Below are 11,503 nucleotides of genomic sequence, written 5' to 3' on the forward strand. Positions count from 1 at the left end.
TGAGAGGGAAGAAAAGATAGAGTTATATACTATTTGAGCAAGAAGTTCACATCCTATGAGGATCGTTGCACCCTCTTAGAGAGAACTTGTTGTGTTTTGACTTGGGTGGCTCAGAAACTGCGAAATTATCTGTCGGCTTATACAACACATCTCATTTCGAGAATATACCTGCTCAAATACATATTTCAAAAAGTAATGCCTACAGTAAAGCTAGCAAAGTGGTAAATGTTGTTGAGTAAGTTTGACATTTTATACATGACTCAGAAATTAATTAAGGGTCAAGCCTTGGCTGATCACCTTGCTGGAAACCCAGTAGATGAAGTATATGAACCGCTCAGAACATATTTCCCTAATGAAGAGGTATTGTTTGTAGGGGAAGATATATCAGAATCATATCCTGGGTGGAGAATGTATTTTGATGGAGCAGTGAACTCTAGAGGATCAGGAACTGAAGCAGTGTTGATATCTGAATCAGGGCAACATTATCCAGCAACAGCAAAGCTTAGATTTTGATGCACTAATAACATGGGTGAGTACGAAGCTTGTATTCTTGGCATCAAAATGGATCTTGACATGAATGTTCAAGAATTACTGATAATAGGTGATTCAGATTTGTTGATTCATCAAGTTCAAGGAGAATGGGTCGTGAAGAATCCTAAAATCTTACCTTGTGTACAACTAGTATAGAGGTTATGCAAAAGATTTTGGAAGACCGAGTTCAAACACACCCCGAGAATACAAAACGAGTTAGTTGATGCCCTCGCAACCATATCATCCACGATACAACACCCAGAAAAGAGTTACATTGACCCACTTGAGATAGGCTTAAAAGAATAACTAGCACATTGTTCACATGTGGAAGCGGAATCGGATGGAATTCTATGGTATATCGATGTGAAAAGTTATTAAAAAGCAGGTGAATACCCCAAAAAAGCAACAAACAACTAAAAGAAAACAATTCAAAGAATGGCAAACAACTTCTATTTGAATGGGGAGGTTCTTTATAGGAGGACTCCCAATCTGGGATTACTGAGATGTGAGGATGCCGCAGAATCCACAATATTGCTTAAAGAAGTGCATGTCTGATTGTGTATGACGCACATGAATGGGTTTACATTAGCAAAAAAAAATCTTAAGGGTGGAATGCTTCGGATGACCATGAAAAATGATTGTGGCTGATTTGTCCAAAGATGTCATAAATACCAGGTACATGGAGATCTAACCAAAGTACCTCTCCACGAGATCAATGCGATGATTTCTCCTTGCCATTTGCATCCTGGGGCATGAACATTATTGGACCAATTGAGCCTGCTGCCTCCAATGGTCATAGGTTCATTTTGGTCGCCATTGACTACTTTAGAAATTGGGTAGAAGTTGCATTCTATAAAGCTCTAACAAAGAAACTTGTAGCCAATTTTGTTCGCAACAATTTGATATGTCATTTTGGAGTTCCTAAGTCTATCATCACAGACAATGTTGTAAATCTGAACAGTCACTTGATGAAAGAGATATGTGAACAATTCAAAATTACGCATTGTAATTCAACTGCGTATCATCCCCAGATGAATGGATTTGTGGAAGATGGTAATAAGAACATCAAGAGGATATTGAGAAAGATGATTGAAAACTACAAATGTTGGCATGAATATTTTCCTTATGATTTACTAGGTTATCGCACCACAACTCAAACCTCAACTGGAGCAACTCCGTATCTATTAGTATACGAAACAGAAGCAGTGATACCAGTTGAAGTTCAGATACCATCTTTGAGGATTATTCAGGAAGCTGGACTGAGCGATGCAGAATGGGTTGGTAATCGATATGAGCAGTTAACATTAATTGATGAGAAAATAATGATTTGTCATGGCCAATTGTACCAACAGAGAATGACTCGTGCTTTCATAAAGAAAGTAAGAGTTCGAATATTTGAGGTAGGCCAATTGGTGTTAAAGTGCATTTTCCCTCATCAAGAGGAATATAAAGGAAAATTTGCACCTAACTGGCAAGGACTGTATGTTGTCCACAAAGTATTGTCAAGAGGAGCTTTGGTCCTAGCAAAGATGGATGGTCGGGTATGTTTCGCAAAGCTATCAATTCATATGCCATCAAAAGATACTACATATGAAGGACGACACTTCTTTCCTTTATTTCTTTGTAATTGTAGTTTGCTTGTAATCATTGCCACTCTATGTTTTGAACCATTCCATGTGTACTTGAACTACGTTCGACCTAAATTCTCAAGAATAAGATACGTAGGCGTCCTATATCGGCCTCATCGTTTCCTTATCAAAATTTCGTATTTCAGCCAATCCTCAAGAGGAAAACTACGTTTGACTTGATTCCGTCCTCAACGGGATACGTAGACGCCACAACAGTTCGGTCCTATTTCCAATAAGATTTCCATTTCCCTTTATTGTGGAAACTGGGATAGAATTTTAAGCAAGGGTCTAAGATCATGTCAAAATTTCCGACTAGGACATAATTTTGAGAAAATCTCAAAAATTCGCAAGATATCATTACTCCTGTGATTATAATCAGATTTATTCTAAGACATCTAACTGGAACAGAATTTTTGAGGACCAAGGGTACTCAAAACATCAAAGTCAAATTCAAGTGCCTTAATGTTACATACTCTTAAGGAGTTATAAAGTTTCCAACAAACTACCTATCTTGACAAAATCTGAGACAATGGGTTTGTTTGTGTCGTGCATGTCGTGACAATTAATTGGCAGAGATTTTCTTTAAAACTATTTTCTTAAAAAAAAATTCATACATAACAAGTGTTTTAATTTATATATAATCTTGTCTTTTCTCTATTGGGACTCATAGGGTCAACCAAACTTCCAAAGATAGCGAGACAAGAAGCAAGGCGACTGGAAAAAATCAACAAAGATCAGTGTTCCAAAACTAACACTTTTTTGGGTACAGGATAAAATAAGATCATCAAAGATAATATATTTATCAATCAACTATTCGGGAGAACCTATCAACAAATATCTGATAGTGAATGGAACATCTCTACTTGACAAAAGATACGACATTCATAGTCAAATTCATCATCTACAACCGCCAAGAGGGCCATTGCATATGTAAATTGCCGAGGGTAATTCATATTCAAAATGCCAAGAGATCCATTGCATATTTAAATTTTCGAGAGGTCCGTTCATATTAAAACCGCCGAGAAGGTCATTCATATTAAAATTGTCGTGAGGGACATTGTATATTCAAATTACCGAGAAGGCCATTCATATCAAACTGCCAAGAGGGCCATTCATACTCAAATTGCCGAGAGTGCCATTCATGTTCAAATTGCTGAGAGGGCCAGTCATATTCAAGCTTGCCAAAAGGGCCATTCATATTCAATCCGCTGTAAGGACATTCATATTCAAACTACCGAGAGGGCCATTCATATTTAAATTTCCAAAAGGGCCATTGCACATGAAAATGCCAAGAGGGAAATTTATATTCAAAATCACCGTAGAGGTTATTGGATATTTAAATTGCTGAGAGGGTCATTCATATTCAAACCGCCGAGAGGGCCATTCATATTCAAACTACCGAGAGGATCATTCATATATGAATTGCCAAAAGGGTCATTGCATATGAAAATGCCAAGAGGGGCATTTCTATTCAAAAATTGCCGAAAAGGCCATTGTATATTTAAATTGCCGAGAGGGCCATTGATACGCTCAAACTTACTTCTCAAATAAGAAGTAAAGTGGTCGTGTCAAGTAAATAACCCAACTAATGAGGTTGGGATCGTTCCCACGAGGAAAATAGTCTAGACTTAACTTCAACCTGTTATTACTATTGTTTGGTCAATGACTTCCTTCGAAAGTAAAAACAATAAAAAGGGGGGTTTCTAGTTCTAAATGAGTAAAAATAACTAACGAAATTGAAAGAGACACTTAACAACTTTGAATGTTGGATTTTAATCAATTAATCAAAGTAACTAGGGTTTACGTGTTCCCCGCAGGTTCATAACTTGATAATTCTAACTATAACAATTCTTTCCTAGTATCTTGCATGCAAAGTGATAAGTTATGTATTTCTAAATCCTTGGTCCGGCATCTAGAAAATCTCACTCTGCACCTTGGTCCGGCTACGTGTGTTGCTTTCCTAACCCTTATCTTTACCTCATATTAAGCATCGTATTCGATATTTGACTAAGTTATTACCTCGTACCAATCAATACTAGCCTATTAGATAGTATACACTAAATCTATGTTAATAATTCTTTTCCTATTATCTACCTCCTTGGTCCGGCAAGTAGCATTAAGGCGAGTTCTAACGTTGGCCATCCGTTAAAAAGACTTCTAAGCGAAAGAATTATTAATACATGCAAGACACTATTCTAGAATTGTTATTTTAGTTAGGTTTTATCTCATTATTTGCCTATGGTTCCCACAACCCTAGTTATGGAGTTTAGTTGCTCATAGTCATAATCACAATATTCAAATATATTAAATAAGAATTCATGTACTTACTTCAATGAGAAAGAGTAAAATCCGAAAGTTTGCTTGATTAATCACCACAAATCACCAACAATCAATGATAATCAAAAGTCTAACACTAATACAAAGAGTCTAATAATATGATGTCAAACCTAACAGAGTCTAACCTCACAGAGTCTAACTATCTGGTGTCTAACCTCAAAAACGAGGTTTTTCGAACTATTTATAAAAAATAAAAACCTAATTAAACAAGGATTCTAATTGATGGAAATCTGTCAAAACGCGGCTGGGTCGACGGACCTCGCGACGGATCATCGTGGTCACGACGGACCGTCATGGACTCTGTCATCCCATACTTATGCAATTTCTTCTGCTGCTCTCTTCATTCCCCTCGACGGCAATTATGTCGGACCATCATAGGCACAACGGTCCGTCGAGGGTCTTCGTTCCAAAACACTTCAACTCTCGGAATCTGGGTACTGGGATTACTTCTCTGAACTTCATGACGAACCTGCAGGACGGACCGTCATAGACACGACGGACCATCACAAGCTTCGTAACCCCACACTTGGTCAGACTTCCCTATCTTCCTTCAGCAGCTGCACTACGCTGCCACCTACGGACCGTCACAAGCACGACGGACTGTCATAAGCTCCGTAGGTGGTCTCTTCTGTATTTCTTCGCTCAAAATCTCCGCATTCAGCTTTGGACAGATTTCCTGCAAAACAAAGAGAAACTTATATAAAAATTAGCACAAAAAGACTTTCGAACACACTAAACTTAAGGAAAAAGTATTAATTATACCGTGAAACCACGGTATATCAGCCATACATATTCAAATCGCCGAGAGGGCCATTCATACTCCTACCACCAAGAAGGCCATTCATATTCAATCTTCCGAGAGGGTCGTTCATATCCAAACTGCCGAGAGGGACATTCGTATTCAAATGCCAAGAGGGCCATTGCATGTTTAAATTGCCGAGAGGGACGTTCATATTCAAATCGCCGAGAAGGTCATCACGTTCAAAACGCCAAGAGGGCCATTTATCTTCAAATTGCCAAAAGGTCCATTCGTATTCAAATTGCCGAGATGACCATCATATTCAAAGCGTCAAGAGAACCATCAACATATTACATTAGTCTATTTTTCTACCTCGATATTAAAATAAGAGTACGGTGAAGAGTCAGATTGTAAATATGAGATGCATGCTTTATTTGCTTTACACCAAACCAAAAGAAGTTGATGTAAAATATTCAAGGAGAACAATTAAGTTCCAACATGGTAAATGATGCTATTTCTCTGTTTGAATTATATTTTACGCTAATGAGTTTTATCTTAGTCTTTGTCGAGAGCATCCGAGAGGATGAATACTCAAATCAAACCAAAGGTACGGACAACATCATAAATGATGCTTCACAATGTGGAACTTTTTCTTAGCAGCGAACTGGGATATAGTCCAAAGAGGAGTATCAAACTCTTATGACGCGAGCTGAGGAGCATATTTTGCTACAATCAAACCACACCCCTATCAAAAGGCATGTGGGTTTTTCTTTAGGTTTATCAATTTCAGTATCGCATTCGGATATTTTTTTTATGTTCATCGGAAGTAACTTCTCAATTCGAGTGACAATACACCAAGAGCTTTGGAAATTATATCCTTGTAAGTTCTTACTTGTGGGTGTGTAGCGCGCCACATTCATGGATAAGAGGTTGTAAGCCTCTTTTCCTTACTCGACTTACTTGTCACTCTTCCTGAATAGAAAGTTATCTAGCATAATAGATTTTCTTTTCAACCGATCGAGTCGAGCTACAAACAGCCTGATTCATAGGTTTTAAGGATATGTAGGCACACTCGATGTTGAAAAATCGGTTGTATTCCGATAACTTCTCTCAAATCTTATTCTCGAGCATTCTGATTTCTTAATAATTCGATATCAGGATAACTTTTGAATTCTTTCAGAATCGTGCGTCAAATCAAGAGTATCGAAATACAAATAACCTGAATTCTCAAATAGGTTGAGATAAGTAGGAAACCCGATTCTAAGTTTCGACCATAATTCCTAAAGTCTGTACCAAAACCCCTTTCCGAGAGGATGAAGATGTGTTCGGTCAAAATTGGATTCGTCAATTTTATTTGCCTCGAATTTCTTTCATCAATATAAATTAAACAAGGGATATTTTTTGGCACCCAATTTTTCACCTTCATATTATAGATTAATCATCGAGCCTCTTCAATTCCAAACGATTTGAAAATAATTAGTTTTATAAATTTTCACAAAAAAAATAAAAATAAAAATATTTTGCAATTTTTTATAGTCTCTCACTTTTATAATTTTTAATAATATATATGTTTTTATATACTTATGTAGGAAATAAGTATATCCTATAAATATTCAAAAATTATCTCAAAATGTTTTATACTTTTTAGTGTATTTTAAAGTGATGACTATAATTTTGAATCAATTAGCTTTTATGAAATTCGAAATATTATCGAGTTATTTTTATGTGAGTCTAGCCAATTTTATAATTTGTTAAAAATAATAAATATGTTTTTAGTATATTTTTATTTGAAAATCGACTCAAAAGGTTTTAGTTTTGCTTGAAATTTTGCCAATCAGTTTAATTAATTACTACATAATATTTTAAAATTGATTATTTTATTTGATTAAGATTAAAAAGCTCATTAATTAATTTATAATAATTCGTCTTGCTGGACCTTAGTCGAATTCCTCAATTAATACAAATCCGTTAGTCATTAACTTATTTCGGCCGAATTTGTAATCTATGATTTTTCCAAAATTAAGTTAACCAATATTTGCCCCATTTTATTGGATCAATTTTAGACCAAAGTTGGGCCAGTTTTCAGCCCAACTCTCTTATAAACCAGCAGCCCATATTATATACATTCAAATTCCCAGCCCAAACCCGACCGATCCACTCTATTTTCTTCTTCCTCACTACGCGAGAATAGGTAGAAAGTTGCTATAGCTTTTGTTTTTTTTATCATCGCAGCGGAAACAACGGGTAGCAGCAGAAAATCGCGAGAAATCGGTACACTCATCCAACTACTTTGCAAACCCATAACCTTAGCAACCTAATCGATCAAATTGTTGTCCTTTTTCCCCCCATTTTCAAAGATCTTCAAGATCTCGTCTATTTGAAATTTCGCTGAACGAATTTCTCCCCTAAATCATCCCTTCTTCCCCTATAAATAACTCTCTACCCTCAGTGATTAAGGGGAGAGAGAGAAAAAAGATTGGATTTTGAGGTCATATAAGAAAAATAGATTATCGAGGGGGTTTTGGAGTTGAGTTCTGAAGCAATAGTCGTTTTATACTCGAAAAATGCAAGTGATTCTCTAATCCTTGTTTCTGAGAAAATCTCTGTTTATAGTTGTTTTTTAGCTTCTTCTTTGCTATCAGTGTTCGAATCTTGTGGTAAAAGAATCACTGTCCAAAGCTTGTCGTTCCCAGTTCTGCTGCCCCCTGACAGGTAATACTAATTTTTATTCAAGCGTCTTTCGTTCTTAATGTTATGTTATGTGATTTTCAAGTATATGAGCTGTTTATATATCGGTATTTCGAGATTCTTTTTACTGATGATCGTAAATCACTATATAGTTGGTCCGCCTATTCGAAATGACTTTTTTTCTCGTTTTCTTTCGCCAAAAGTCGAGCTGACCCCATTCAATGTTGAGATGAGTTCTTCCGGTTAGTGTACTTTTACCTCATTACATGATCTCATCTTGTTGTTTATGATTGTGGTTTAGTATGAAGTCTTAAATTTAATTTCTAAGAGGAGGTTTATTTTTATTTGTGAGTTCGTTTTGTATCTCGGCTTGTATAGACAAATATAGGTCGATTAGTTTACTGTTTTCTCTTCTCTCTTCTCTTCGTTGACCTGTTGGTTGAGTTAATTTCGTTTCGATAGTAGGTTGTTTGAAACTGCTTCTTCGATTTTTGAATCCAATGAATCTCTAGTTAAGAAAAGTTTGTACATGTGAAGGTTATTGTTGCCTGCCTTTTCCTGTTTCTTAGAGTTCAAAAATGTTGATGTTGGTGATTCTCTAAGATTGAATATACGCTTTGTAGCAGTCGATTTGGCGTATATATATTATATTCGGTAGTCATGATTAGTAGAACATGCATTACTTTCGGATTTTCTTGGAGATGTAAAAAATCGTAGTAGCCTAAATTAACTCCTCGACATTGCATATACTTACCTGTAACTTGCTCTAATAATATTCTCATGGAGATTTTGTAAGTTTCAGGCGCATATGTTGCTCATACTGCTTGGGAAAGTTTGACGAGTGTTTTATCAAATTTATGTAGCCTTAGTTATGAGGTTTATTACACCACTGTTAGCGGCAACGTGAATTAAAGAGCAAGGAAAACAACAATATTTAACGTAGTTTGGATCAATATGATCCTACGTCCTTCAAAGAACAACGGGACCAATATTTATTTCACTCTACAAAGAATACAAGTGAAATACCACAAGAGAGAGAACACAAATGTCTTAGTAGGTGAGAAGGCTAGTGAGAGTATGTTTTGAAAATGAAGTAAGAACTACCTATTTATAGGAATGAATTCATCCTATTGATATCATCCATGACATCACTATATGTAAAAAATGTTAAGGTTAAGAATATGAAACCATTTTATGGTTTGCTTAAACTTCACCTACCAAGATATTATCTTGACTTTTATTTTATACTAATTATCTTCCTACCAAATATTCATGTTAATTCGTCTTCTATTTAGTTTGATTCCACAAGAACAAAACCAAACCACTGTTTGGTTTAGTTCCCTGTTTCATGCTAGTGCTTGTTGCTGAAGTTTTGGTAAGAGATATAGTGAATGTGTCTTGCTGAAATTTTTTCCTTAGCCGAGTTGTTATCTTCTACCACCATAAAATCGCACTTGTACACGCTTGGTAACCCTGACCATATTTTTTGGAATGGTTTTATTGGTACCTCAATTAACTTCTAATCAATTATAGTTTTGTAAGAAGGAAAATTTAGTTAAAGTAATAGTTTACTATTGCGAATTTATAATTTGTGTTTTGTCTTCATGTGTGCCATTTTGATTTTATTTTTTTACCTTTCGATATGGTACTGTTATGATCCATTTCTCTGTACTAATCGTTTTCGTCTAATTTTCATTGCATAAATTCACTCGGATCGAGTTATTGGGACTCCTATCTACCTTGCATTTCTGAGTTGAGCCATAAAGGCTAGCCTTTGATTTCCCTATTTCTCGAGTCAGCCCCTCCATACATTTGGAAGTCGTTACAGGTCCTGGAAATTCTGGAAAATAATGTTAGTGTAAGCCTTCCGCCTCTCTCTTAGCTTTGCATCTTTTCCATTCGGTCCAAAGAGCCCAAGAAATGGGCTGTATATAGACTGTATACAACATTTATACATTGATATACAGGTCATGTGCAGAAAATATGTGGAAAAAGTACGAAAATGCAGAGACGAGGAAAAATACAGGTGTTTGGAAGCAGGAGATACATGAAAAGAGCAAATATACATGCTGATATATACTGATATACAGAAGATGTATACAAAAAAGGGGATTGGGTTAAGACCCAAAAACTTGCAGCGGAAATGGCCCAAAAGGGGGCCCAATTTAATTATCTCTTTCACTCTCCTAATTGTTTTGATTATGTTGACTAATTTCATTTAACTCTAACTTTAGAACTAGTAATTAACTTGCTTAAATCCCTCAAAACATGAGTTATTTTCTTTAGTTTGGTTTACTATTTAAACATCTTTTGCAATCAATTTTTTTTATGTCAGGTATATCAATAAAATCAATATCTTTAGTTAAGTCAAATATATGTTCTTAAAAAATATATTCTTTAATGCTTTTCACTTAACCACATTTTGCTATTTTTAAAATTGTTTTAAGTTAGGCGAAACTTTTGTTCTTCCATTAATTTGAAGCGGGTTTTCATGCTCAAATTGATCAATTTGTTTTGAGTTATTATCTTTTAAAATTATTCAAAGAAAAATATTAATTAATCTAATTTAGTTAAATTCTATTTACTTATAGTGTACTTCAAAAATTCTAATTAAGATAACATTTTCTCAAAATAAAAAAAAAATTACTCTTTGTTTAAATATTTTCTTAAAGTTGATAGAATATTGTTAATTATTATATTATATTAAATAATGTTCCTAAGAATAGTAAAAAATAATTAATCTAAGTAATCGAATAACCGCGTGTAAGCGGGCGTTTCAAATGCCTTAAAGTCCTTTTTGAAGCGTAAATTAAAATTTCTTACCCATTTTCTCTAAATTTTTAAATGCTTAATTTGTTAGGCTTTTAAATTAAGTTTTCTTGATTTCTTGAAAAATTAAGTGACGACTTTTTCTAAGTATTTTTCTAAATTGTTTTATACTTTAAACATTTCAAAAAGCAATTTTTCTAAAGATAGTAAAATTACGACATAACAATATGCACATTACTTGTGACAATCGGGTTTTAATAACATTGTTGAACATATGCATGATAATGTAATGTACCATGTTCGTGGATTTTGAAACTGTGGATTGATCAAGACAAATCTCATGGAAATAGATATTTCAAAAGGGCCTAGTGTGCCAAGAGCTTGTTTCAAATTTGAAACAACAACTATACTTAGTTTATTATTAAGAAACATGAAATAGTCAGTCCAATACTTTTATAGATTATGATTCTAATGTCACATAAGCCAAGTATAGATTTATCATCTTTCATCTATTGTAGAAAAGTACTGTCAGTTTCTGCAAAACCTTCTCATGAAGTTACAGTTATATGCTTCAAGCTAGGTTACCAATTAGAAGTGAAATGTTAATACTTCACCATATCTCTATATTGTTGACAGTTTAGGCATCTTCAAAACATACTGCTCATTTGTAACAACTATCTTCTATCTCTTGCAATATTCTTTTTGAATGAGGAAATTATTCAAACTAAAACAAAAATCAAATCTTATATAATAGGTAATGTAAATTAGTGATAGAGATTATGTAATGGAGCATGAAATTTAATGACAAATT

The 11,503-nt window shown here is 34.7% G+C and overlaps 1 protein-coding gene and 1 long non-coding RNA gene across 3 annotated transcripts; both read left to right on the forward strand.

Moving 5' to 3' along the window:
• Positions 1–525: 525 nt before the first annotated feature.
• Positions 526–2,395, forward strand: LOC107016691. The gene is made up of 3 exons (XM_015217085.1): positions 526–601; positions 1,207–2,072; positions 2,306–2,395. Exons 1-3 carry the CDS (start codon positions 526–528, stop codon positions 2,393–2,395), a joined length of 1,032 nt encoding a protein of 343 aa, XP_015072571.1.
• Positions 2,396–7,407: 5,012 nt separating this feature from the next.
• Positions 7,408–10,243, forward strand: LOC107015971. 2 transcript variants are annotated; one of them, XR_001456402.2, is made up of 3 exons: positions 7,408–7,947; positions 8,127–9,781; positions 9,891–10,243. It is a non-coding gene; the product is annotated as an uncharacterized LOC107015971 (long non-coding RNA). The 2 variants fall into 2 exon arrangements; XR_001456427.2 differs by having other exon boundaries at positions 7,414–9,781.
• Positions 10,244–11,503: the final 1,260 nt, after the last annotated feature.

Source organism: Solanum pennellii, chromosome 4 (genome assembly GCF_001406875.1).
Source record: "Solanum pennellii chromosome 4, SPENNV200".
Lineage (NCBI taxonomy): Eukaryota > Viridiplantae > Streptophyta > Magnoliopsida > Solanales > Solanaceae > Solanum > Solanum pennellii.

Excerpts from the sequence above, each read along its gene's own strand:
- LOC107016691 (XM_015217085.1), top strand. The coding sequence starts at position 526 with ATGGGTGAGTACGAAGCTTGTATTCTTGGCATCAAAATGGATCTTGAC. Across the intron at positions 602-1,206 it reads TCAAGAATTACTGATAATAG|GTACATGGAGATCTAACCAA; the intron begins GTGATTCAGATT and ends CATAAATACCAG. Across the intron at positions 2,073-2,305 it reads TAGCAAAGATGGATGGTCGG|CCAATCCTCAAGAGGAAAAC; the intron begins GTATGTTTCGCA and ends TTCGTATTTCAG.